Source organism: Tinamus guttatus, unplaced genomic scaffold (genome assembly GCF_059628265.1).
Source record: "Tinamus guttatus ecotype Peru unplaced genomic scaffold, ASM5962826v1 Tinamus_guttatus_pri_ptg000712l, whole genome shotgun sequence".
Taxonomy (NCBI): Eukaryota; Metazoa; Chordata; class Aves; order Tinamiformes; family Tinamidae; genus Tinamus; species Tinamus guttatus.
In genome coordinates this window covers 208,706-236,071 of record NW_028289246.1, presented here as the reverse complement: position 1 = coordinate 236,071, position 27,366 = coordinate 208,706, and the positions used below count along the sequence as shown (strand labels likewise).

At 54.3% G+C, this 27,366-nt stretch overlaps 1 protein-coding gene across 1 annotated transcript in view; it reads left to right on the top strand.

The window, feature by feature from the left end:
- LOC148591750 (ras GTPase-activating protein nGAP-like) overlaps window positions 1-27,366 on the top strand; it is a 113,237-nt gene that overhangs the window by 31,720 nt on the left and 54,151 nt on the right. The window contains 3 exon segments of the mRNA XM_088536998.1: window positions 1,345-1,489; window positions 2,348-2,584; window positions 3,258-3,459. Of these exon segments, the coding sequence (XP_088393124.1) occupies window positions 1,345-1,489; window positions 2,348-2,584; window positions 3,258-3,459 (584 nt within the window).

The window sequence follows — 27,366 nt, the reverse complement described above, 5'->3', positions numbered from 1 at the left end:
TTTTTTTTTTTTTTTTTGGTATTACAAGGGCTAATCCAGTTGCAGAGAACAATAAGTCAAGGAACTGGACTGGACTCTGTGTGCTGGGATCTGGGAGGTGGCCCATCCAAGGACCCATCCAAGGACTGTAGTGGTGAAGCCGGAATGAAAATTAATGGCTTTTATCCCGTGGTCTAGAACATTGGTGCTGAGTGATAAGACTGTAAATCACCGATGTTAGAGATGGAAATACGCCGTCGGTTGTACAGCCTGTCTAGTGCCCAGGGCAAGGCTGCTCGTGACAATATATCCCTCTCATTCTTCATCACGTGCTGAATGTCGCTAGGCAGTTCACTCCGATGCCGTGCTCTTTGAAAGAGTTAGTGACATTACGTTGGTGTGAGCTGTTTATTTTATCTGCGAGAGCGTCTCAATACACGATTAATAAAGAGCCTCGTGGACCACAAAGAATGTCTTTCAAAGACATTTAAGGGAAAAAAAATAACCCAGGAAGCAACAGTTAAAACAGAGCTCACCCACAGAAGTGATGCTGATGGTTTAGCAAGTAAGTGATCTAGATGCCCTCAGCAGGAAGATTTTGGACCTAAGCAAAAGAGTTTAAGAAAATGTGGCAGCTGATCTGCTTGCAAGAACACTGCTGGCTTTAGCTTGGACGGGCTTGATGGTTGGTTAAGGCTTTTTAAGAAAACAGAGGTCGAAAAACAAAACCCCTTTGCACGAACAAGCCTTGGGGTGTTAGCTCGGAGCCGGCAAGGTCATGGCAGGAGGTGAACTCGGAAGACACTGAATCATTAAACAAATGAATGAAGGTTTTGTCTGGTGAACAGCAGCAGTTTAAAAAACATTTCTTAGCATAAGTCAAAAAAAAAAAAAAGAGAAAAAACGGTGAATGGTGCATTTAAATATATTAAGCAAAAGAAACCTCATCCTTTTTCGAACGTGTGTTCAAGGATTAAAGAAACGCAAAGGACTTTGAAAGATGCAGGCGACAGAGGCATTGTGAGATGTTCCTGTAAGAAACTGAGAAAACAAGCAGGATTGATCTCGCACTGGAGTATTAGTCTTACTCCTGAGACAGATTTGAAATGTAAGGAGGGTGAGTTTAGAGATAATAAAAATAAACATCACTGTCAAGTGCATTTCCTGGGGAAGGCCTGAGGACGAGTAGCAAAGCCTCATTCCTCTGGGAGAGCCAGAGGAGCCAGGCCACCAAGGTCTGGTGTCTGGAGGCCGTGTCGCAAGGCAGCAAGGTTGCTCCAGAAAGGCACAAGCAGGATTGAAAGGTGCATCAGGGAGGCTGTTCCTCTAGTGACTGTGGTCTGTCATCCTCTTCCCTGTGTTCAGGAGAGTTCATCAAAGCTCAGTATGAGTCAGATGAAAACTGCGAAGTGGATCCCGGCAAGTGCTCACCCAGTGAATTAGCAGACCATCAGAGCAACCTGAGAAAGTGCTGCGAGCTGGCCTTCTGCAAGATCATCAATTCCTACTGGTGAGGCGCTCTCTCCTTCTCCCTCACAGCTCTTTTGAGTGGAAGGTGTGAATTCCTCTTCTGAGGATGTGAAGCCAGCAGTCATGCTAGGAAATAGCCGTCTATCTTCTGAGACTGCCTTGTTTCCTTTTCTTGCTGCCTTATTACCTGGGGTGCAATACCGTGGGTGACTTTTCTGCCTAAACCAGGGGGTTCCAGCGGGAGCTTCTGCTGAAATCCTCTGCAGGGGACACATAGTGAGTTGTGCCTGAACAAGGAGGGAGTTAAGGGAAAAGACAGCTTAGTGGGAGCTCGGAATAAAAAGTGGGTTTGGTATGTAGAGACAACTCTTTCTCAGCCCCTTTAGAATGGTAAAACCAAAAAGTGTGGGAAATCACACTGGCCGAAAGATTTTTATTAATCTCTGCTAGTGAGTGTCCTTGGGAAAAAAATGTCCTTTCTGCTTCAGGGCAAAATATATGCAAAGCAGTGGAAGAGCTTTACAAGCAAAATACAAATTTCAATTATAGTTCATATAGAGTTATATAGTTCATTTTGATCCAGTTTGTTTTAAATATCTGGAGCACTCTGTTCCAGCGTGGTCGTGGTGGTTTTTAGTCTGCACATCGGTGGGTCTGAAAACAGCTTCATTTCACATGTTTGAACAAGGGATGATTTAACCAGTACTTAAGAATCACCAGATTAAATGGTGGTCTAAGAATAGATGTCTAATGACATTTTCTGGCCTAGAGAGGTGGAGTGAAAATATAAGCCAAGGATGATTTCTCACAGTTAATTATTTCAAGTGATTGGTCACCATTTTGACTTGCTGCCTGTCATTGCCCACACAGTTTTGTGTCTCTGCTTGCTGTTTTTCAGCGTGTTCCCTCGGGAGCTGAAGGAGGTGTTTGCATCGTGGAAGCAGCAGTGCCTGAGCAGGGGCAAGGAGGACATCAGCGAGCGCCTGATCAGCGCCTCACTCTTCCTGCGCTTCCTGAGTCCTGCTATCATGTCCCCCAGCCTCTTCTACCTCATGCAGGAGTATCCTGATGACCAGACATCCCGCACCCTCACTCTTATTGCCAAAGTGGTTCAGAATCTGGCCAATTTTGCTAAGTAGGTGGTGGGGATGACCTTGAAATCTCTACTTCTAGGGGTGCAAATCAGGTCAAGTAAGGAGAGCCCTTCCTAGTGGTCATTTTTGCAGACTGCTGATTCTTGGGCAAATTGGAACAGACTTTAGAAAGGAAGAAATTTCCTCCGTTCTCTTTGGAACAGCCCAGAGCTGAGTTAGGCAGAGTCAATTTGAATGCAGACTGGAGGTGCACTGAATTCAGTAGAGGGACACAGGAGAAAAGCACGAAGAGGTTAATGGTTTAGCATGCCTGTGTGTGCCTGTTTTATGCTATTTAAAAAAAAAAAGTGCCGTTCCTCCCAAGGATCATGTTTTTTTTCCCCTTCCACCTCCCAGGTTCCCAGCTGAATGTAGGCCCAGGAGCACTTCTCCGTTAGGGAAAGGGGTGCAGGGAAGGTGCTGGAGAGAAACCAAGTCTGTGGGAGGGAAGAGATGTTACCAACCCCCTTGTTGACAGTATGAGTGGCGAGTTACTAGTATTTAACCAAGTCGAGAAAGCAGGGAATCTCTTAAATTGCCCATTTTCTCCCCTTCCAGACACCTTTTCAGAAAGGCAAGTCAAAAGATAACCATGAAGTGTTTTCAGACAGTTATTTTACTCTTGTGCTTTTTTGTGGTGGTTGTTGACTGAGTTTTCCCTCCCCTTTCTTGCAGGTTTGGTAACAAGGAAGAGTACATGGGCTTCATGAATGACTTTCTGGAACATGAGTGGGGAGGAATGAAGCATTTTCTGCTCGAGATTTCTAATCCAGAGAGCTTCTCCAACATGCCCGGATTTGAGGGCTACATCGACGTGGGCAGAGAGCTCTCTGTTCTGCATTCCCTCTTGTGTGAGGTTGTTTCCCAGCTTGATGAGGTAAAGCGGAGCGGAGGCCTGGGAGGGCGAACGCGGCGATTGTAGCGTAGCGACCGTAAACACGAGGAGACATCAGGGGAGTAGCCGGAGCCGCGCTGGGGAGAGAGTGCCCAGCGGCTTGAGAGGAATGTGCGATAGGGCCATTGCCCAACGGTTCCCTCGCGCTCCCGCTGCGGCCCCGCCGGCTCCGGGAGGCCCCAGGGCGGCTGCTGGGGGCGGCTGGGCCCCACTGCTGGTGCAGACACCCAAATCAGGTAGAGAGGGCAGCACTCGAGTGCTTGGCTGGGAAATGGAAATGTTGGGGGGAGGTTCTTTTGGATGCAAGTTGAGGCACCTGGCTGGACCCTCCCCTGCCCAGCTTGGGCTGAAGTCACGTCCTGGCCAGGCAGAACTGCTCTCCTGGAAGACCAGGGCCAAACCCGCTGAGATTCGTCCATTTCTGTGACGTTTGCATTAGCTTTTAGCTTAGAGGGGCCCTTGCCAGAGCTGCACTCCCTGCTTGCCATGGGAGACACTCGGCTGCAGCTCTGAGCACTGGGACCATTGAACTGCACAAGAGCAGAGTCTGGGTTGTTCTTCCCCAGCTACATTCCCTGCAAGACCCCAAATCATTAAAACCTTGTTTGTTAAAAAGTAAAGCTGACAAGACTCAGAGAAGCTGAGCTCCATGTCAGCTTTTTTTTTTTTTTTTTTTGTGAAAGTACTTAAAACTGTTCCATATTTGCACTTTTGGAGCTGCATAATTTTGTCTGTATTCCATGTCTTTTGCATCTGGAGAGCTGAGGTGACTTGCAATGTGCTGCTAATGATTTTTGTTGCTAGAAGGGTCTTCCAAGATAATGATTTGTTGGATATTTCTTTTCTCACAGCGCATTATTTAAAAGAAGGCACTGAGCTTTGTGCATCAGAGTAAATCTAAATGTCCTTGACTCAGAAGGATAATGTATATTAATCTCAGTTAATCTTAGGCTGATAACAATTTGTGGTCTTGTTTTTCTGTTTTTGTCATACATGCGCAGAGTTTGCACTCATAGTGTCAAGGCAATAAAATCTTTGTTATAAAGACAGCTCAGCAAGCGCGGAAAAACAGGCAAAGGGAGCATGTAAAAGACCAGTTCCTCTATTTCCATAAGTTGGGGTAAATCCATCAGTGCCACAAACTGTGCCACCTTCCTCCAGCTGCTCAGGCCATCAGGTCAAGGGAAACCCAGTTTCTGCAGGGCAAATGGGTACTGCTCTCCAAACGAAAACATCCTAAATGTCTTGGGCAGCTGGGAGGGGAAGGAGCCAGACGTAAAGCTTTAAAGCAGATGTGCTTTGTCCTTTCTGTAGGTTAGATGTATGGATCTATCCTAGCAGGCCCCTGGGAGCTGGCATAGTGGATTGCTATAAAGAGAATTAAGGGATAAAGTTACACTGCAGTGCTGTTCTACTGTGGGTAGTGAGTGGGAATTGAGGAGACAAGTAATCTCACAGATCTTAATAGAGCAGGAGATGCTCTGTAAGAAAGCTTCTGTAAAGAGACCTCTCTCTGGAGTGACCGGATCCTTGCTCAAGGGGAAAATAAGGACATCTTTGAAAAGAGGAATGTCTTTGAGGGAGTTTTATTGCAGCATTAAGTCTGTACTGCTTTTGTCTCCTGCTTTGGGCACGAGAGCAAGCAGCACCGTGTAGCTGCTATGACCAGTCTTGACCCAGAGAGGGCAAAGATAAAGAATCCAAAGGGGCAGCTTCCCCTTCGGGCTGCTGCCGTGCTCAGCCTGGCCAGCACCAGGCTAGGGCAGGATTAAACCTGAAGCCAAGCATTTAATCCCACCTTCCATGGCAGTGTTGGAATGAGGGTCGCTGGTGTTTTCATGCAGTTGCTTTTAAGAAGGGAGTAGCGCCTTAGTTTTTGATAACCGTTTGCTGCAGGAGACGGCATCAGCATAGCATGCCAAGCCCAAAGGCTTCTGAAATGAAAACCTTCCTTTCCCCACCTCCCTCAACCCTCTCAAGTCTCTCATGACCCTCGAATGCCGCATCCCTTGTCTGTTGGCATGCATTTCTTTTACCACATGACTCCCTTTGCCTGGAAAGTTCCCTCCCACTAGCTGAATCTGTAGCCTTTAAACCCCCCTTAATGAGTAGATACTGTAGTTTTCACTTTGACCTCACCCAGCCTGGCTTTAGTTTGCTTAGCATGATAGTTTTGCATTGGAACGGCCACAGTTTGGTTTTGTTGAGCATGATTTTTTGTTTGTTTTGTATTGTTTTGGGGGATCAATCCTAATTTCTTTTCTATTTCCTTTTCTTTCCTCAATGTCTGCTGCACCCCGTTGGTCTCCTCCATCCATCTCGTCGCCGTGATTACGCTGCTCCGTAACACTGCCTCCCGGTCCGGGCACACCCGCACACAACCACACACCCTCCTTCCTTCCACCTCCACCCCTCCGCCTCTGGGCATCGTGATCCAAAACCTGGCGAGTGTCGCGGTGCTTGTTGTCCAATTAGGGTGAAAATTCCTTCCTACAGGCGACCGTGGCAAAGCTGGGACCTCTGCCTCGCATTCTTGCGGACATCACCAAGTCCCTGACCAACCCTACGCCCATTCAACAGCAGCTGAGACATTTCCCTGAGCACAGTTCTAGTCCCAGCATCAGTGGCAGTCTCTCCTCAGGCCTTCAGGAGATATTTGAGGACCCCACTGACAGGTTGGTCACGGCCGGAGCTGGAGGGGAGATGGGGGATGAGGAGGGTTCACTTCAGAGCGCCCAGGCAGTGGTGAATGCCTTGTTGCTTGAACCTTCCCACATTGTAGGAGTGATTCATGTGAAGCAAAAAGCTGGGAGGTGGCAGAAACACCAGAGATCTTGCACAGGGTGGCCTGTGCCAAGCTTCTGCACCGTCAGGTGTAGCTCCCTTTGGAAATGCCGTCCCTCCAAGCTGCCTCGACTTACAGGAGCTTTCAGATAGCTCCTGTTGAATTTTTAGACACATGCAATAATACAGAGCTGGGGAAGGGTTAAATGGGGTCTGAATTGTTCCGAAGTCTTGCTGGGAAGAGAAGGGTGTGAGAGATGGGGGAATTGGTGGGAATGGTCTGCATTTCACCTGTGAAAAATAACTGTGAAGCACTTCTTGAATCAAGCCTAATGTTCAGAGGTAAGTGGTAATTAAGGAAGAGTGTGTTGCAACTTGAAACACTAAGAGCTCATAAAAGGAAGTCTGGTTCCTTGAGTCTTTCAGAGCGAGGAAGTTGGCGGGGGGGTTAAATGAGGTAGAGAAGCTTCTCTGGGACAGATCTCGTAGGGATGCGGCTCAGTTAAAAAATAACCAAATTCCTTTTTACTCCACAGTGTTCAATCCACAGCTCAATCTTGATCAGCAGCTGCATTTGGATTTTTTCTTGGACTTCACCTAAGGCAAATGTCTGTCATCTAGATGGTGGAGTATTTCAAGGCTAGCCAGAAATGTCCGTCATCTGCTGAGAAGCACTTTTTAAAGTGTGTTTATTTCCCAAAGTAGATGTGACTTTTTGACTTTTTTCCCAAATAAAGATTTTTTTTCCAAATAAGAGGTTTTGTATTCTGAGAGGGTGGGATGAAAAGAGGAGAATATTTGGTGGACAAGAAGTGGCAACAGAAACAATTTAGGAAAGGTGAATGAACCAAACCTGAAGTGGAATGTGCTGAGATTCATTGTACTATTGCACAAGTGCTTATCCAGAGGTGGTAGGTGGAAAAAACAAACCTCAGCCAAGTAAATTTGCAGACTATATGTAGTGAGTGATGGGCCCTGCCTTCAGCCTGGAACAATTGGTTTCATGTTCCTCAGGTCCTGAGAAATGAGTTATTTGGGTCCCTTTCACAAGTTTGGTTACCCTAGGACATCTGTTTACAGCTGAGCACCATTAGCAGCTTGTGGCTGGGAACTCCTTGGGTCTGGAGTAAGTGGGGTTGTTACCAGGCAGGACTGAGGAGCCATGTCAGAGCTATTCGAGGGCTTAAACTGGGCTACAGGAAGACATTCCACAGTGTGGGAATAACCTAATGCTCAGTGGGAGCCTCCGTACTCCTTTGTGGTTGCCCACAGTTGTCTGCTTGTCATTTCCTTTGCTCCCATCAATTTAGTTTTAATGAAAGTGAACGGTGGCTTTCTCTCAGCAGCAGCAGAACATAATAATCCGATGGGTTCCTTTCTCCTTTGCATCTGATTCTTTCCTGCTCTGCTCCCCTCCCCACACGGTACGAGCAGGAGATAGCGAAGCTGAAGGAGCGCCTCAAGGTGTCCAGCCACCAGCTGGAGAAGTACAAGCTGCGCCTCCTCGTGCAGGAGGAGCAGATGCAGAAGCTGCTCGTGGAGTACAAGTCCAGGCTGGTAGATAGAGAGGAGAGGCTACACCGGCAGCAAGAGGAGAAAGACAGCCAGATGAAGAGCATCATCAGTAGGTGAGACTTGGCTGCAAAGTCTGCAGAACATGGAGAGCAAGAAGCTCCCCCTTGTCACATTTATCCTTGACAATAAAGAGAGCAGTTGTGTGGGCTTGATATTCCTGGACTGACACCACTCCTGCCTTAGAGATGAGAAAACTGAGATATGAGTGTTGAGACTTGCTTTAGATCAGGAGAGCAGACAAAAAGATTTAGGAATTTCTAACCCCAGTCTCTGCTATACCTCTAACTGGTCCATTTGCTTTGTTTGAAAACTGTACTCATGGGGTGGTTTTACAGGACAGTTAGATTATTGGCAATGCCCACTTTGAATATAATAAATTCAGGCAGTTGGGGCTGTGAGAAGGATCGATAACCTTTCTTGAATGCAACAGACTTCTTGCAGAAAAGAGGACAACCGGAGAAGTCAAAGCAACAGCCCCAGAGCAGCCAAAACACCCAGGAATAGTTTTAAACTGCACTAATTCTCTCTTTTTGCACATCAGACTCATGGCAGTTGAAGAGGAGCTGAAAAAGGATCATGCTGAGATGCAAGCCATCATTGATGTGAAGCAGAAAATCATTGATGTGAAGCAGAAAATCACTGATGCGCAGGTAAGGAGCTCAGGATTTCCCGGAGCTGAGTGCCCTGTGCCTAGAACCCATCATTCTTCCCTATCTTCCTGTCCCAATGTTACGATCTAGCTGCCAAGGCAGTACTGGCCATGGTGTTGCACACATGACTTACTGCCTCCTAGGAGAGAATTGGGAGTTTTGTACAATAAAGACCCTACTGTCTGAGAGCAAGCTTTGAAAAGTCAAAATCGCAGGACTTTTCTACTTGAGGAGAACCCAAGTGGTGAAGGAGCAGTGGGGCATTGTGTGGACACTGCTCCAAGCGTGGGCCTGGCAGCTCTGGAGCAGCTGTGCTTCTTAGCAGCATAGGTCAGTGGCCATGTGCATGCAGCCCAGCTGTGCACGCTCAACCATGGCTCGGAATGGCAAGGGAATGGCACGCTTGCCATGGAGCTTGCCCCATCTCGCTTGTGTAGCATTTCACCTCATCTGACTCTCCGTGTCAGCCCATTTGGCCACCAGGCCAAGACAACACCCGGTCAACACAAGTCACTTGTGGAAAGTGGGACCCAACGGGTGTGATGCATGTGAATGTGTCATGTGGGGCAGTGGTGTGTCTGCTGTGCCCTTGCTGATGCCAGAGAGCAGAACTTAGGCAACACAACCTGAGGCTGATTTTATATCTGCCTGTTAATGTGGGCGAATTTTGTGTTTAGGGAGCACCTTTCCTGTTGCTGGGCTTTTTAATCGCTCCAGCTGCATGATTTTTTAATAGATGATCTTTTAAGAGGATTACACGTTTCAGCAAAGAACACCTTAAAGAAGTAACAAACCTGTTTTTTAAGCTGTATTTTTATGCTAGTAGCACTGGACTGTGTGGTCTGTGAGATCCATCTCTGCATTTCATTGCCTGGGTTTGTTCTAAAGAAGATTTATTTTTGTTCTGTGAATAATTTTTGAAGGTTCTTGTATATGTACAGACACAGATACCTTTGAGATCTTTTATGGATATTCCTACAAAGAATACAAAATAACTTTAAACAGTTTAAACCTCTTGAACCTGTGCTGATTCAAAATGCTGTTCTGTGCCATGAAGTTGGATTTTGTGTAGCTGGGGGTGGTGCGGGAGCACCAGGCAGCGCCAGTCAACGTTTCGGGTGACGGGCGCCGAGGCCGGGCAGCCCCTGGGCAGAGCGAGTCCCCAATCGCGTGTCCGGGCGCCAGGACCTGGATGGGGAGAGCCGCGGGGTGCAGGGCTGCAGCCCCAAGCTCTGCCTCCCTGCTACAGGAGCCGCCCGTTCCTGAAGCCTTCCACATTCCTGGGAATAGCTGGGATGTGGAGGCAGAGGCAACGCGGAGAACTGGTCTTGGCTCTGATGCTCTGTACAAGAAAAAGCCTTTTTTTTCTTTCTTTTTTTTTTTTCTGAAGCTGAAAGACTTCTTGGACTGAAATCCTATCTTAGGCAGTGGATTTTTGCTTGCTTCATTACTAGCAACTTCAGTGGTGAAAAAGGAACTACATTGCATTAATTGGGCAGGACAGCACGCAGTGCCTTTTCCTGGTGGAAACAGAGGGCATCCCAAAAGCTGCCCCATGGCAGTGGCTGAGGCAAGCCCAGCACAACCAGCTCCAGGCCTCGTGTGGCAGCTGCATCTGCAGGGGCTGGAGCCTGCCCAGACAGGAGGGCACGGGGCAACTTTTGGGGCCCCAAGAGAGGGCCTTCAGCTGGCACAGGTGGCCACGGCCTCCACATTGCAGAGCCCCCATAGCCTGAAGGGCCACAAGCAGAGCCCAGTCCTGCTGGGGACGGCACAAGAGGGGCACTCGGCGCTCCCCCGTCCACCTCCCCGCTGCCACCCCACCCCATTGCCAAGGAGCTCCCAGTCACAGTGGAGCTGCTGCAGTCACAACGGAGGGGCTGCTGTGCTGTCGCCCTGGCTCGCGGCGCCCGCCAGTCTGCGCCTCCTGGCTACGGCGGCAGCATGGCGCACGTGCGGAGGCCAGGCCGTGCTGCGGGCAGCGGAGCCAGGGATGCGTCCCAGGCACTCCCCGAGCCCACCAGGAACGGGCCGCGCACGCTTGCGCGGCGCCCGGCACCTCCCCTGCTGCGTGCGCCCGACTACCAGAGCCTGGAGCAGGGCGGGCAGCGCAGGAGGAAGCTGGGGGCTCCCCAGGACAGGTGAGCGCTGCTCGTGCTGCGCACCCAGCACAGGGCGCTGCCCTCGTGCAGCCTCCCGGCCCCCAGAGCCCCAGACGCCCCAGGCTGAGCCGCCACTTCAGCCTCTGTGGAGGGGCAGCTGCAGCCAGGAGCTGCCTGGGCCACCCCTTGGCCACCAGCTGCCCTTGAGCAGTGTCCCGGACCCTGCCAAGGGAGCTGCCCGTGCCCACGTGCACCTGCCCCACACTGACCCTCTCTGCGGAGGGCAAAAAGCCCCTGGCAGCTCTCGCACAGCCCTGCTCCAGGGCCAGCCGCACGCTGTGTCGGGGGGCACTTGCCCGCCCAGCTGGGGCAAGCTCAGCAGGCAGCCGGGAGGCCAATGCCAGCCCAGGCTGCTGCTGCCGCCCAGGGCCTGGCTGCCTCTGGGGCCCTGCCAGGTGCCCGGGGCAGCTCTCAGCAAGGACGCTGCTGCCCAGTGCACAACCTCGGGGTTCTCTCTGCTCTCTTGCAGCGCGGACACCTTCTCCCGCATCTTCCATCGGGAGAGAGAGCCGCGAAACGTCCTGGAGGCAGAGAAATGCACCCCCAAGCCACCAGAAAGGCTCCCCGAGCTGCGCAACAGCCCCCATCCCCGCCACATCCGCAGGATCCCGGCCATTGGGCATGGCGGCGCGCAGTGTGTTTTCCTGGTGGAAACAGAGGGCACCAAGGAAGATGAGGTAGGAAGTGCTGCCTTGTGGGGCTGGGAGCAAGCAGGGGCCATGGGGAACAAGAGCTATGGGCAGGCCACAAAGGGCAAGGAGAAGCCGTGGGCGCTCCGTGGCCTCCCATCCAGGTCAGGGGCCACTGCCTGCTGCACCCCCAAAACTGCCTGCCCCGCGGAATCCACACGAGCTCCTTCCGACCCTTCTCTTCCTCGGCAGGCTCGCTGGTGGCAGTTGGCGCGCACCTGCAGCCCCAGGGAGCGCTACAGGAGGCCGGCGCGTAAGTTGTGTCCACCGCAAAGAGCCCACGCAGAACCGTCCTCCCCTTGGGGCTGCTGGGGGAGCCGGGTCCCTCGGGTCGAGCCCCTGTGACGGGGGCTTCCCCGCTGCCCTGGAGATGCACCAGCCCTCCCTCCGTTCCAGCGGGACCACAAGGCCCAAAGCTCTGGCCGGCCTCTCCAAGGGCTCCAGGTGCTCGGCACCTCCTCTCAGGCAGCCGCAGCGCTGCTGTCTCTGGCTTGTCAGGGCTGCAGCAGGGCAGCCCTTCCTCACGCACTGCTGGTCCCTCGGCCAGCCTTCCTGTGGCCCCTGCACGCGTCCCCCTTGCAGCCGCCTTGCTCTGAGCCTCAGCAGCTCTCAGCCTCCTCTAGGGGCCTGGGCTCCACGGTGTCACCTCCTTGCCCTACAGGGCCCCTCACAGCTTGCCCAGCAAGAGCGAAGCAGCCTAAGATGAGCCTGTTCAACAGGCCCCGCAGCGTTTCTCACCGCTTGCCTTCCTCTCTTTTCCCAGGGCCACAGGAAGCCTCTGTGGAGGCCATCAGGTTTCCCAGGCTCTCCTGAGCTGCATGACACGTGCAGTCCCTGACCGGGGGAAGGCAGGAGGCACGAGGACCTGACCAGGAACACCAGCTTGGAGAGAAGCAGCTGGAGCAGCCCCCGAGTTACCAACTGCTCATGCACGGCCCAGTCGGGCGGCTGGGGGCCTGCAGAGCCCTGCGAGGGCCAACACCTCCTTTCCCTTGCAAGCCAAGGCTCTCTTCACGCTGGAGGCTGCAAGGAAGGGCCAGTTCATCAGGACTCACAGCACTAACCTACTCTTTGTGCTGTTGTTATTGTTGATACTAGTGTTGCTGTTGCTTGGATTGCCGTTATTTTTGATGTTATTATCTTTATTGTTCTTTTAATTGTTGATGTTGTGGTTATTGTACACATTGTTGTTTTCATTGTTGATGTTGCTGTTGTTTAAGTAAATATTCCTGTTCCATTCTTTGGGTGTTGTGTGTTTTTTCCCAGGGAGCTCAGGCACAAAAGCATCCCCACTGCAGCTATGTGTGTGCAGAGCCGTCTTCTCAGGCTCCAGGTGCAGGGGAGCACCAGCAAAAAGTTCCCTCTAGGATTTCCCTTGGAACGTGGCTCAGGGGATACCCAAAGAGGAAGGTGCCGCAGCCCTGACGCTCTCAGGGGCCTGAGACAACAAGTCCCCGCAGTGCCCAGGCCACGGGCAAAGGGCAGCTCTTGGGTGTCAGGGACACGGGGCTGTGAGATGCAGAGCTGAGTGCCCCAGCCCATGGGTGAGCACAGGGCCCGTCAGGGCTGGGACACGCTCAGGGATGGCAGGAAGGGGGCACGTCCAGTCTCCCCACAGGAGCTGCTGCAGAAATTGCCTCCTGCCAGGAACGGCCCCGTGCTGGGGACCACCATAGAGGCTGCTCTGTCCCTCTGCAGCCTCACAGACAGGGACCACGTCACCAAGGCACGTCCTCCTGCTCCGCTGGGGCTCTGGGCTTTCCTGTGCAGGGCCCGTTTGCTCTGCTGGAATTGTGTGACACTCAAGTCCTGGGGCTGCCAACAGCCTTTCCCAGCCTTTCCCTATCCCTATCCCTAGCCCCTCGGGAATGAGCTGGCCCCGTTCTTGCTGAACTCGTTCAGCCCTCTCTTCAGCTTCCCACAACGAAGCTGCTGTGGTTGTTCGGCCTCTGTGCATGTCTCTTGATTATGGAGACAGGCCAAGAGGGCAGCCTGACATCCTCGAAGAGCCACATTGTCCTGATGAGGGGCAGGATGTTCTCTCCTTCCAGCAGCCTGGAACACAGGAATAAGGAGGTGGGGAAAGGAGACAGAGGAGAGGATGAGGGCAGCTTTGGCCCAAAGCGCGCTCTCTTGAGATACCCCAGGGCAAGGAAATGACTCTACGCTCTGCAAAGCTCCAGCCCCAGCTGCACTTTAGCTGTAAGCGCATTTTGTGCACACTGAGGCCTTGTGCTAGTTTGCCCATGAGCCAGGCCACAAAATGTGCTGTGGGAAAGAGGGTGGGCTCTGCCCCCATCCCCTGCAGCCCCTGCCCTGGCCTGCTGGCTCCAGGCTCCCTGCTCTTGGAGGCCTGGGCTCCAACCTGGGGTTCTATTTCCTTCCCGGTTAAGAGCTTCCCATCCACAAAGCCATTGTGTGGCACCAGCCCACACAGCATAGGAGCATACCTTGCTCCATTCTGTGTAGCTAAAACTACTGCTCTTAACTCTCCCACTTGTGCACTGCCTTCACCTGTGGTAATATTTAATGCAACAGCCTTTTATAGCTATTTACCATTTACCCTTTTTGGTGAAGCATCTCTAAACCACATGTTTCTGTTGGTGTTCCATCGATGAGGGGTGGTATGTTCAAAATTGGTGAAGGTTTAAGAGCCTGTCCCAATGCTAATGGGTCTGTTTTTACAGGCATCTGCAATTTGGAAACTTTAGTTTGTCCTTCAGTTAGCTGCATATTTTCTGCAACTCCTGTTAGGTAGGCATAGCATTTTGTGGTAGTGGGGTTTTGTGCCATTCCTTCTGGGGCAGCAGTCCGCTTTAGGATTGCTTCTAGTAAATGAAACGATCCTCTAGTTTGCACGGGTTGTCCTTGATGTATTTTCTCAAGCTGTTTAACTTCTTGGACTAAGGATAAAAGTCCTTTTTCTCCCATTCAGAATGGTGTAGTTCCCTTTCTTTAAATGCAGTCAAGCTAAACAATAAATATCTTTTTGTTCCATCAGGGCCAGCCTGTAAATAAGTTACTGTAAGTTACAGTGAATAACTTACTGTTACTAACTTACAGTAACTTACTGTTACTTACTGTAAGTAGCATGTTCAGTGAAACGCCATTCAGCTGTAAGAGGGTCGTGGGGTTGTTCTGGTCCCAGTGACTGAAATGTTTCTAATTCTCCAGTCAGAGTTTTGGCTGACTCCTTGTGTTCTAATTCCCACTTCCAAGGTTTGTCTTTCCTTAAGAGTGAATATAATGGACGAGCAGTGATAGAAAATCCAGGTAGGTGCTTTCTCCAATATCCCAAAGTTCCCGTCAATCCTTGTAATTCTTTCCTTGAGCAAGGCATTTGCAGCTCTACAATTTTTCTTAAGGTATCTGCAGGAATCCCTGCACTGCCAGCTATCCACCAAGTCCCTAGGAATTTTACCTCTTTGCTTGGTCCCTGGCATTCCTCAGGTGGTACCTCAATGTCAGCTTCAAGTAGGATTTGCCATACTGCTGTGGCTACTTTCCCAACCTTTTTGGGAAAATCACCCCCTATTAGGATGTCATCTATGTACTCGCATATGCATTGGCATATGTATATGCATTATAAAATATAAATGGTCACATACTACTCTACCAGAACCAATAACTGAAGGAAATGTTATGGCAGACAAATTGATGATGGCAGCAGTACTGCCGCTTAGTTTTGAACAAGCCCGATTATCTCACCACTTCTTTCATCAAAATGCCTCTTCCTTACGTAAACAATTTGCTCTGTGCGGAGAACAAGCCACAGATATTGTTCGTGCATGCCCTGATTGTCAATGTATTACACCAGTATCATCATACACAGGAGTGAGTCCTTGAGGTTTACGAGCTAACGAATTGTGGCAGAGTGATGCCACACATATATCAACATTTGGCCGACTGTGTTATGTGCATGTTAGTGTGGATACCTTCCCAGGGTTTCTGGTAGCCACTGCACGTACTGCAGAAAAGGCATGGAATGTGAAACACCTCTGCTTAAGATGTTTTGCCACTATGGGCATTCTGAAAGCAATTAAAACTGATACTGGTCCTGCTTATGTTTCACAAACAATTTCTGTCTTCCTACAAGACTGGGGTATACAATACGTTACAGGTATACCGCATTCCCCCACTGGACAAGCCATTACTGAACGTGTCCATGGGACTCTCAAGGCTATGTTAAAAAAACAAAGAAGAGGAAACCTTATGCACAGTGTTATCCCACAGGAACAGTTAGACAAAGCATTATATGTCCTTATTTTTTGAATCCTTCTGATCTTCAGTTACTTACACCAGCAGCTGACTGACAATTCGAGATGGTCCCTGCAGTTGTACCTCCACCAAATGGATGATATAAAGAATTTGGAGAACTACCAGAGAGAGGTTCCATAGAACTAATAACATGGGGAAGGGGATATGTGTGTGTTCTCCTTCCCACAGGTGCTCGCTGGTTACCAGCAAAAGATGTAAAGTCTCATTGACAACAGAGCAGTCACAGCCACAGGGCAATTCCAGCCAAGTCCAGGAGTCAAAAACCATTGAGCCATCGGAGTGAATCATGAATCATTTGTAAATATTTGGTGCAGCAGGGAATAAATGTAGTGATGTTTGTAATTCTATGCTTTTATGTATATTGATCTTAACCTATATAATTAAGAGTTTATATTCCTATGTACTTTGATCTTCACCTATATTCTAAATAAGTTTATAACTTATATACGTTCAATTTATTCATCAATGACCTGGATGAAGGGACGGAGCCCTCCCTCAGGAAGTTTGCTGATGATACCAAACTGGGAGGAGTAGCTCATACCCCCAAGGGCTGCGCTGCCATCCAGAGGGACCTGAACAGACTGGACAACTGGGCAGTGAAAAACCTCGTGCAATGCAACAAGGCCAAGTGCAAGGTCCCGCTCCTGGGGAGGAATAACCCCAGAGACCAGTACAGGCTGGGGATCGACCTTCTGGAGAGCAGCTCTGCAGAGAAGGACCTGGGCGTCATGGTGGATGACAAGTTGACCATGAGGCAGCAGGGTGCACTCGTGGCCAAGAAGGCCAATGGGATCCTGGGGTGCATTAAGAAGAGCATCTCCAGCAGGTCGAGAGAGGTGATCCTGCCTCTCTACTCAGCCCTGCTGAGGCCACATCTGGAGTATTGTGTCCAGTTCTGGGTTCCACAGCACAAGAGGGACATGGAGCTGCTGGAGAGAGTCCAGCGCAGGGCTACAAGGATGATGATCAGGAGCCTGGAACATCTGTCCTGTGCGGAGAGACTGAGAGCGCTGGACCTGTTCAGCCTGGAGAAGAGAAGGCTGAGAGGGGATCTGATCAGTGTCTATAAGCACCTCAAGGGAGGGAGTGAGGAAGATGGTCCTGGCCTCCTTTCCCTGGTGGCCACCGACAGAACTAGAGGTAATGGTCACAAACTGAAGCACCAAAAGTTCCACAGGAACTTAAGGAAAAAATTCTTAACACTGAGGGTGGCAGAGCACTGCAACAGGCTGCCCAGAGAGATTGTGGAGTCTCCTTCTCTGGAGATCTTCAAAACCCGCATGGATGCAGTCCTGTGCCACGTGCTCGAGATGACCCTGCATGTGCAGGGACTAGATGACCTCTAGAGGTCGCTTCCCACCTTCAACATTCTGTGATTCTATGATTCTATGTAAGGGTAAAGCTGGGGGGTGGGAGAGGCTTTGCTGACTGCTGCGAGGGGTAGCAAGGGGTCAGGTTATTGGCTGCAGCCTGCTGCAGAGAGCATGGCCCAACTCCTCTAAGAGGGGGACCCCAATCCCTTCACAACCTGCGTTTTCTACTCCTTGGTTTGCCAAAGAAAAGACACGACACACGGTGAAGAGACAGGATCGTTTCTTTAATGAGGCCTGTGCGCAGAGCAGCCTGGCATCAGGACGTGGCCGAGCGCCAGCAGCAAAGACTGACACCTTGCAGAGGGCAGTGCCGCCTCTCCCACGCTCTCCTCAGGCGGTTGCACAGGCCTTCCTGGGTGCCCGTGGATGCAGCCCCCTTCCCTGCAGCTCTCAGGATCAGCATGGTTTGGGTGGCCAGGGAACAGATGGATGGGCTGCTGTCCTCCTGCAGGCCTTTCAGGGCTGAGGGGGGAAGCACGAGCTCAGATGAAGCCCCCATATCCCCGCAGGCCCCAGGCCTCTCCTCCTAACACCACCAGTCCCACGCAGCTCTTGCCACAGCCAGGATGGACCCAGGGGCTCTAATGGATTAGCTGGCTAATCCAGCTGCCCAGGAATGTGCCCAAGGTGCCTGAAATCTCTCTCTGCTCTCCCCACAGCACCCCTGCTCCGCTCCTCTCGGGCAGCAGAGCCCTCTTCACCTATGCAGGGATGGGAGCTCCTTGAACAGGGTCTCTCTTCATCCCCCCAGCCCCGTGTGACCCCCCGCTTGCCCTCACTCACTCTCACAGATGGCCTCCACCGTCTCCTTGCTCTGCTCCCTGGTGTGCTGCCCAGCATGCCCTAGGCACACACACAGCGCCCCATAAATCCTGCTGCTCAAAGCTGTTCCCCCCAGTCCTGCCCCCCTGGCCAGGCACCCCCATCCCCTCGGGCCGGGCTCACCCCAGTCCCCTTTCCCCAGTGTCACCCACAGGGCTCCTGCTCGAGGGGCTCCCGCCAGCCCCACCGCTGCGGGCAGAGATGCCTGAGGGCGGCTGGAGCCTCCAGGCACCCGGCGCTGCCTCAGGCACGGGGGCTGCAGCAGCCACGGGGCTGCTTTTGCTGCAAGCGCAGCCGCCGAGGCTGAGGCCGAGCTGTCCCAGGACAGCGATGGAGCCCAGGGCTCAGGGCTCACCCAGAAACCTCACGGCCGCCTCGCGCAGAGACTCCTGGCTGCTCTCCAGGTAGGACAGGCTCTGGCGCAGGTATTCGTCCGCCCTCCTCCTGCCCCTCCTCCCGGCCAGCTGGGGAGAGCACAAGGCTCAGCACACAACATCCTCTCGCCGTCCTTCCCCCAGGAGCAGCCGCCTCCCCCTGCCACCAAACTCAGGACCCTGCAGAGGCTGGGCAGCACCGAGCCAGCATTGGAGGCAGCGGAGGGACGGCTGCTGCCCAGGCGCACTGAGGGGCCCTCCTGCTGCAAGGCCCAGCTGGACCAGGGGCAGCTGCAGCACCCAGGGCTCAGCACAGGCAGAGGAGCCTGCAGAAGAGCCCGCGAGTGCTGCTCCTGCACCCGGAGCCGCCAGCCACACACACTGGGCACGGAGGAGGAAAGAGCTGCTCCAGGTTCGGACTGCAGCCTGGGGACTGTCCTTACCAGGCACTTGCTGATCAGCCAAGTCTGCTGGCTCTGAGCCAAGCACCTCAGCTCCTTCCACTTGAGGAGCTTGGCGGCACCAAGGAGGGCTTCCTGAGCAGCCTGCACATGGGAAAAATGGGGAGATGCCACCGCAGCCCATGGGACAAGAGCCTGTGCCACCCCACCGCCCTCCTCTTGACAAGGCTCAGGGCATTTGCCCTTCATGGTAACGGGCAGCAGCAGGGCACTGAATCTGCTTTGGGGTCCTTGGCCCCCCTCGGTGGAGGGCAGAAACATGGAGCAAGCACCACCTGAGCCACCCTGTCCAGAACAGGCAGCACAGCAGAGACTGCCGAGAACTGCTGAGCTGCAGCCAAGGCCAGCAGGAGGGTGAAGGGCTGCATCCCCAGAGACATCCAGGCAGGACTCGGCCAGGACCACCTCCCACGGCTATTCCCAACGTGGCTACTTGGCTCCCCAGTGTGCCTCATTGCTCAGCCGTACCTCAGCCACGCTGGGGCTCTCATCCTGCAGGTGGAAGAGCAGTGGCAGCGTGCTCGTGTGCACATGCTGCTTCATCTGCTCCTTTGCCCTGCCCGCTGCTGTCTCCATGAGCTTGCTGAAGAGCTGCATGGAGAGCTTTCGTGTGTGCTCGCGCTCCTGGTGGCAAGGAAGAGAGAACTGCTCAGCCCTGGCACCGCACATGGCAGCTTCCTGCCCAGGCTGCACTGGTGCAATGCAGCCCTGCAGCCAGGACAGCATGGGCAGCACAGGGCAGTATCCCAAGACCCCGGGCAGAAGGGCTCCTGGCAGCCTCCCGCGCACACCAGCCGGCTCCACGGCTCTGCCCCCCGCCTTACATCCTCAAAGAGTGGCAGGAGCTTCTCAGCCAGATGCGGAGCCATGTCTGTGAGTGTTGGTCTCTCCAGGACACGGACCACATGGCTGAGCACCACGAGGGCCTGGCTGCTCATGTCCCTGTCCTCGTCCTGCAAGTGTCTCACGAGCAGAGGCATCAGGACATGCATTCTTCCGAGCTGGATGTGGGAAATACAAGTTCAATCTAAAAAAACAGGAATAAAAGGCTACCCTGGCACCTTATTAGACACCAGCTTCCCTCAGTCTCACACCCTTTCGGAGATGGTTTGCTAGGTGCTGGGCCGAGATCTGCAGCCCCCTCAGCCCCCCAGGCGCAGCAAAGTCCAAGCTAGCCTGTTCCCTAGCACCCAGCGCCCAGCTCACACAGCTTCCCCCCAGTGATGCCCTGCTCACCATCTCCTGTCTGCTGCACAGCACGAGGAGGCTTCTGAGTCCCAGCTTATGCATTACCCTGCTGTGACTCTTCAGGGACACCACAGAGATTCCCAGGAAGACATCTTCATCTGCCTGAAGGTCACTGCAGGCCATCAGCTGCAATGCACAGCACAGAGAAGATGGCAATGGCCGCAGTGCTCCCTGTGTCGGACACCACTGGATCCCAGCAGTAGCTCAGGGCAAGGGCAGTGGACTCAGAGGAAGCCTGGCCAAGTGCAGCAGTGACTGCAGGGAGCCCCCGGGACCTCCTCCCTGCCTGGGGCCTCAGGGCACAGCGAGGGCACAGCCTTGGCCTGCTCCTCCCCTCCCTGCACCAGCCTCCTGCCCTCATGCTCTGGAGGGGCCCTTCGACAGGGACACAACACAACGGAGGCACCAAGTACATGTGGGGACAAGAAGGAGCCCGCTGCAGAGGGGCGAAGGCCGAGGGGACTCATGGCAGAACACCCACTGCCCCACTGGCGCTTGGGGCCCTCCATCCCGCAGCTGGGGCTACAGCTGGAGCTAGAAGCACCCCAGAAGGGCAGTGCCCACACGAGGCTCACCTCCAACAGGAAAGCCATGGCAGGGATCTCTGTGCAGGGCTCCTCGCCCAAGAGCAGCACTGCCAGCTGTTGGAACAGCAGAAGGCGCAGCGCTCTTGGGCTCTTCCTCATCTCTCTGGCGGAGGGAAGAAGGCTCTGTGAGGCCTGAGCAGCCCAGGCAGAGCTCTCCTGAGACTGCACCCTCACTTCCTCCCATCACATCCCTTGGGCCACCACAGACAGAACAAAGCCACCTTTGCGTGGAGAACTGGGCACCCCCGTGGGCTCTGAGAGCCACCCTGTGCGCAGGGGTGAAATGATGCAGCAGAGCAGGGAGACAGGGGCTCTCACCTGGCCAGCAAACCCACTCCCTGGTGATGGGTCTCGGCACGCAGGAGCATGTCCCAGCCGCCCTTCCTTGCCATGGCCAGCACCATGTTCTCGTAGCCGGCCCGGCACAGCAGTGCTTTCATGGTCTGCACTGCAAGCCTGTGTGCAGAGAAAACACCCGCTCACACTCACAGCCCTGGCCCTGCCTGCAGCCCTGCCTGGCGGGGACAGCAGGGACGTGATGGAGCACCTCACGGGACTGCTGCACGTGGACTCCTCCCATCGGCATCTCCCCCACAGCGCGTCCGACTGCTCCTGCTCCAGCGCTGCCAGGAAAGAGCTCTGGAAGAGCAGCGCCAGCAGGAGCTGGGGGAAGAACTTCCCTAGCTCGTGCAGGCAGTGGGGCTGCTGGAGGATCTCGTGGAGCGCACGCGTTGCTTGCAGAGAAAGCCCAGAGACAGCCCTTGCTGTGAGATGTCCCTCCTGTGCTGCTGGAGCTCGGGGTGAGGCTCCTCGCAGCGCCCTGCGCCTTGGAGGGGCTGCCTGGCCAGAGCAGAGCCACGGCAGCTCCTGGGGCTCGGGTGCCACAGAGCCACCATGAGCCTTCCTGGGCAGTGGGAACATCCCCCTGGAGGGCCACACGTAGCGTGGAGGCCACCCTGGCTGCCCTGACTGGGCCCTGGTGACGTTTCTGCTGCCTGGAGCCCTCATGTGGCCCTGGCCCCTAGTCCTGTCCCCAGTGCAGGCTGAGCGCGTGCCGCACGCGGCAGGGCGATGCAGGGTTGCAGGGGGACACGCACCTGCTCAGGCCAGCTCCGTGTGTCCGGGTGTGCAGAGGGCCCAAAGCAGGCCCAGCAGCCCAGCAAGCTGGCGCTGGCCAGGGCCCTGCCAGCCGCAGCCCCCGTCCCGCGCTGGGCCTGTGCGTCCCGGGGAGCCCCCACTTGGGGCTGCATGGAGAAGGGCAGCGGGAGCCCTGCCTCTCAACGCAGGGGCAAGGGCAGCCCGACGGGAGAGCGGGGCTTCCTCCACAAACTCACGGCCAGGAAGAGACAGGCGAGGCCGCTGCCTTGGGCAGCCGCCAGTCCTGCAGCGCAATGAGCAGCTCCCGCAGCACCGGTTCCGCGGCGCCAGGTCTGGACACCAGCACCTTCCACGTGGCGCTGGCGGCACTGCAGGCCCAGAGCGCTTTGTCAGCGGCTGCCGCGGCTGCAGCCCCGTGGCCTGCGAGGCCGCAGCCCTGTCCCTGCCCACTGCCCCTGGCCAGCACAGACCTGTCACATGAGGGGCAGCAGCTCAGCAGGCTGGCGACCATCTTGTCTGGGCATGTGCTGCTCAGCAGGAGAAGAGTCCTGTCCAGGTTGCGCCGTGCAGACGCATCCCGCACGGCCAGGATGGTTTCCCACATTGTCTGCACCAGCCTGGGCACCTGCAGCCCACATGGCAGAGTGTGAGGCTGTGCCGCACTGCAGCCCTTTGCCCAGCTCCCGCGGAGAAGGTCTGCCCTTGCCACCGCTCTGGGATGGCCACAGAGGCAGTTGGGTGCCTGGTACACGAGCACTCAGGGGAAAAACAAGCCCCCAAAGGGCCTGAACCCCGGCCGTGCCACCCGCAGGCTACTCACATGCTCCAAAAGGCATGCGTCGTCCATGACGAGCTCATCCAGCATGTGAGCAGCCGCCTGCGTGTCATAGCTGCTGCAGGCTCTCATGCCCCAGATGGCTACAAGGATGGCCTCTGCCTTCTCGTCCGGCCACAGGTGCTTCCCAAACATCTAGGGAAGAGAATAAGGCAGCCCCGAGAGACGTCACAGCCAGGCTCCCGACTCCATGGCCTGGCTGAGCAGCACGTGGCCCTGAGAGCGACACGGGGCAGCGCTGGCACAGCGAGTCCCTCCGAGCCAGGAGCCGGGGCTCTGCTGGCTGGGGTGACGGTGCTGGGATGGGGCTGATGCCTGGGGTTAAGGTCCCCACCCGCTGCTCCTGCAGGGAAGCAGAGCTTGCGGGATGCAGGAAGGAAGCCCAGGGCTAGTACTGGCCTAAGTGCAAGCCCTCTCCTCAGCCCCACCTGGCAGCCGCACCTCTCCGCGTCCACGTTGCAGGCTGACCCCACAGCTGGAGGTCCCAGCCAGGGAGGCCCTCCTTACCCTGCTCATTTCCCTGGTGTCCCTGGACCAGGAAAGCCTCAAGGTGCCTGCGGTTTCCCAGTCCTCTCGGAGCTCCTGCTGCCAGGCACTCTCCTGCGACGGCTCCCTGCCTGCACAGGAGGGGAAACACAGGGCACTCGGCATGAAGGCTGCACAGCTGGACACGGCCCACGGAAGGCATCAGTGACACACCTCCCCTGGCAGGGGAAAAGGCCCCAGCAGGACAGAGAGCGCAGCAGGACGCCCAGGGAGGCGCTGGACCTATTGCAAGGGGTGGGCAAGGGGAATTGCTTGCAACCACACAGAAATTCTTACTCTCTCCCTGCAGCAGGAACTCATAGAGGTGCCACAGGGCCTCCGCGGCCTCGTCACTGCGCCCCTCATCCTTGCAGGCACCACACAGGGTGAGATGTCCCACCAGCTGCCCCAGGACTGGCACGCTCTTCTCCAAGAAGCTGCCACAGCTGGCACCGCCAACTTGGAAGCATTCGCGCACCTGGGGGAGGGAGGCAGTGCTGACACGAGGCCGGAGGGGCAGCGCTCAGGATCAAAGCCCTGGGCCCACGCTCCTAGCAGGCTTGGATCCGACTGAGCCAGAGCCTTGGTGGCTTCCCTTGGAGGCAGCCTGCAGCTACAGGACACGGCTGCATGCTGACAAGGGACAGGCAGTGCCTGCAGCTTGCCTGCACCATAGGCTCCTTACCGACACCAAAGAAGAGCTGGTCAGGAGATCCCCCAGTTTTGCAAGGCGTCCCACAGCCCTCTCATGCACAGCTGCTTGCCAGCACTCAGCGTAGGGCAGTAGGAGCTGCAAGGAGAAAAGCTGCTGCTCTGTCCTGTGTCCCACAAAATGCCTGGCCAGGTTTGTGCCTTGGAACACCGGCAGAGCCCAGAGAGAGAGATCTTGCATCCAGAGTCCTTTGTGACTGTGGGGCAAATCTCCCAGACAGGCCTGATGTGACAGCAGGAGCCCATGGGGGTTGTAATGAGTGCAGGAGTGGGTTGAGGAGGAGGGGATGTTGGCTGTAGCCAAGGGACACTGGACTCACACAGGAGAAATGTGGGGATCCCCATTGCCATGAGGGAGCTTGTCCCCTCTCCACACTGGGCTCTCTCCAGCCACTACTGGACAACTCCCCCCTGTCCCACCACAGAGGCCTGGAGCTGGCAACTCTGCTCCTGGCAGATAGCAGACCTGCAGGATGGTCTTCATGTCCACAACGCTGGAGGAAGGGCTGCCAAGCATCAAGGCCTTCAGCATGCTGTCCATGGTGTCCAGCATCTGCAAGGGGGACAGAGGGTTGAGGCGCTTCTTCCCTATTGCCCCACAGCTGTCAGAGAGGGCTTTGAATTCCTCCTGTGCCAAGGGGACATGTAGAGTAGTGCTGAGGGCAGGAGAGCCCTCAGGCCAGGGGAGCTGCTGCTGCTGCTGCTGCTGCACAGGGCGCAGCCTGGTGACACTGCCCATGGCCCTGTCCAGGGCCAGGGGGAGAGGGCATGGGCGAGGAAGAGGCAAGCTGGGAGCCTGCCCTGAGCCTCACTTAAGCAGCCAGCACCCACCTGGGAGTAGAGAACAGCATCCAGATGCTCCCTTGGAGGCAGGGAGAAGACGCTGGAGAAGCAGGCTTCCAGCAGGCTCTCCAGCTCGTTCTCCAGAAGCAGCCCGGCTTTGCTGCAAGCACAGAGAGGGGCCTTTCAGTCCCTGGGGCTGAAGCAGCCAGCAACACACCTGTGGGGTGGCTGCAGCAGGCTGGAGACCTTCTTGCCGGGGCACGTGCTGCTCGGCAGCAGAAAGGTCCGTGCCCAGCCACGCAGACGTGTCCGTGGCAGTGCGGACGTTTCTCCACACGCGCTGCACCAGCCATGGCACCTGCAGCCAGGATGGGCCGCTGAGTGTGGGGCTGCCACCAGGCTGCAGCCATTTGCACAGCTCCGACCACCAACGGCAGCCCTTGCCACCCCTCTGGGCTGGCCTCAGAGGCTGCTGGGGGCCTGATATTCTGGACACCAGCTTGAATGTCAAAGTTTCTGAAGAGACAGGTCAAAAAAAAAAAAAGGGGGGGGGGGGTAGGAGTGGATTTTCAACTGCGGCAAAATAATCCAAGAAACTGAAGAGCTGACTCTTCCATGCATGAGTTAAGAATGGTATAGAATCATAGAATCGTAGAATGCTGAAGGTTGGAAGGGACCTCCAGGGATCATCTAGTCCAACCCCCCTGCACTCGCAGGGTCACCTAGAGCACATGGCACAGGACTTCATCCAGGCGGGTTTTAAAGATGTCCAGAGAAGGAGACTCCACAACCTCTCTGGGCAGCCTGTTCCAGTGCTCTGTCACCCTCACTATCAACAATTTTTTCCTTAAGTTCCTGTGGAATTTTCGGTGTTTCAGTTTGTGGCCATTACCTCTAGTTCTGTCAGTGTCCACCAGGGAAAAGAGGCCAGCACCATCTTCCTCACTGGCTCCCTTGAGATACTTACAGACACTGATTAGATGCCCTCTCAGCCTTCTCCTCTCCAGCTCTCTCAGTCTCTCCTCATAGGGCAGATTTTCCAGGCCCCTGATCATCCTTGTAGCCCTGCGCTGGGCTCTCTCCAGCAGCTCCACATCCCTCTTGTACTGTGGATCCCAGAACTGGACACAAGGAATCTGCTCTCCTGAGACAGGCTCCACAGGCCCCTTGCTTTTAACCGTGCTCAGCAAGGTTCCTTGGTTTGTGCTACCTGAGCTAGAGATGCTGTGTCAGGAAAGAGCAGACGTGCCCTTAACACCTTCCTTCCTTCCTTCCGGAGGGCTTTAGCTGGGAGGCTGGTTCCTGCCATGCTCCAAAACTATGACTCATGCCAGGATTTTTGTATCTCATGAATATTTCCCAGCTTTCCTTTGTCTGATGCCTAGGAAAGCCATTTCTCATCTTGGGCCTGCATTTCAGCTTGGTCACAAGTTGGGGAGATGACTGTCTCCCAGCTCCCCAACTGCTGAAGCTTGTGAGCATCCCCACAAGCAACATCCCTCTCCTCCATGTCCTTGCACAGTCCTGGGGCCAATCTTGCAGAAGAGAAACCCCATCCCCCTTGAATGCTGTCAGAGCTGCAGCTTTGCAAGCCACTGCAAAGGACAGCAGGACCTTTACTCATTTCTTTGGGTTGCTTATTTGGCCTCTAGCACCCTGTCTATGGCACAGGGGGCTGCACTTTACACCTGGGGTCTCTCCCCTTTCTCTCCCCTTTCTCCTGTGTGTGTGCTCAGCTTCCTCTATGCACCAGGATCATGGGAAATACTGGTTTGGGCGAGTTTCCTTGAAGCTGTGACAAGTTGTGGAGCTGAAGGCCTCATGGAGGGAATTCTGGCACATGGCTGTTTCCCCATGCTCCCTCCTGCTCCCAGCCTGAGGCCTTCAGAAGGTCTCCAGGAAGAGCAGAGCTTTTGGTGTTGGTGGCTTGGGCTTCCTTTGACATCCCCAAGTCCTGCATGGGTTCCTCTGAGCAGCCAAGGAAATCTCTCTTCTCTAGGGTCCTGCATCAGAGGTTTCTCCCTACTTTTGCACAGAAGCGCAGGCGACTCCAGGATCCCCATGAAGAGCATTTGCCCACATCAGGGCCCAGGACTCCCAGGAGCTGGTGGCTCTCCCAGTCCCATATGTCCTGCTTAAGCTGACAAATTCTAACATCACCTTTCATCTACCCTCCCTAAACCTTTCCAATTAGCTGTACAAGACTTGGAGAACATTACAGGAGGAAACACAGTTGGCCAGAGCTTTTTGCTTTTCAGTGAGCCCTATGGCATATTTTATGCTGAGTCCATGAACCTTTCTTGGTGAGGAGACAATGAACAAAACATTCAAGAATTCAAAGTCAGGCGTTGACTCCTCCAGGGCGGCCAGTTGCACCACAGCACTAGCCTTCAAGTGACATTTCTTCATCATAATGTTCAATCTGAACTTTCCAAGCTGTTTTATTATTGTTTTTTTCTCCAGACATTTTCCAAACTGCTTCCCACTATCAAGGAAATCTCTTGGCCGTCCCACAGTGTTGGGAACAATATAACCTTGTCTATCAGGACAGACTGGAATGTGAGGAAGTGGGGACTGGCCTGAGGAGAAGAGCCTGGGTGTTAGGAGCAAGGCCATATGAGCCAGTGGTGCGTGTGCATGTGAATAAGGTGTAAGGGACTGTTTTGGAGTGTGTTTGTCTCAACATGGTGGCTGTACCATTTAGGACTTCTTGACCTTCCTATTGCTGTTAGCAATATGGAAATGTAGAATGCAAGAGAAGATGACAAACAGCTCGTCCTAGAGACCATCTCTAGGCACATGAAGGAAAAGACGGGGCTCAGGAGTAGTCAGTGTGGATTCCCCAAAAGGGAGTCATGACTGGCTGGTTGGATGAGAGGAGAGCGGTGGATGTTGTCTGCTTTGACTTCAGCAAGGCTTTCGACATTGTCTCGC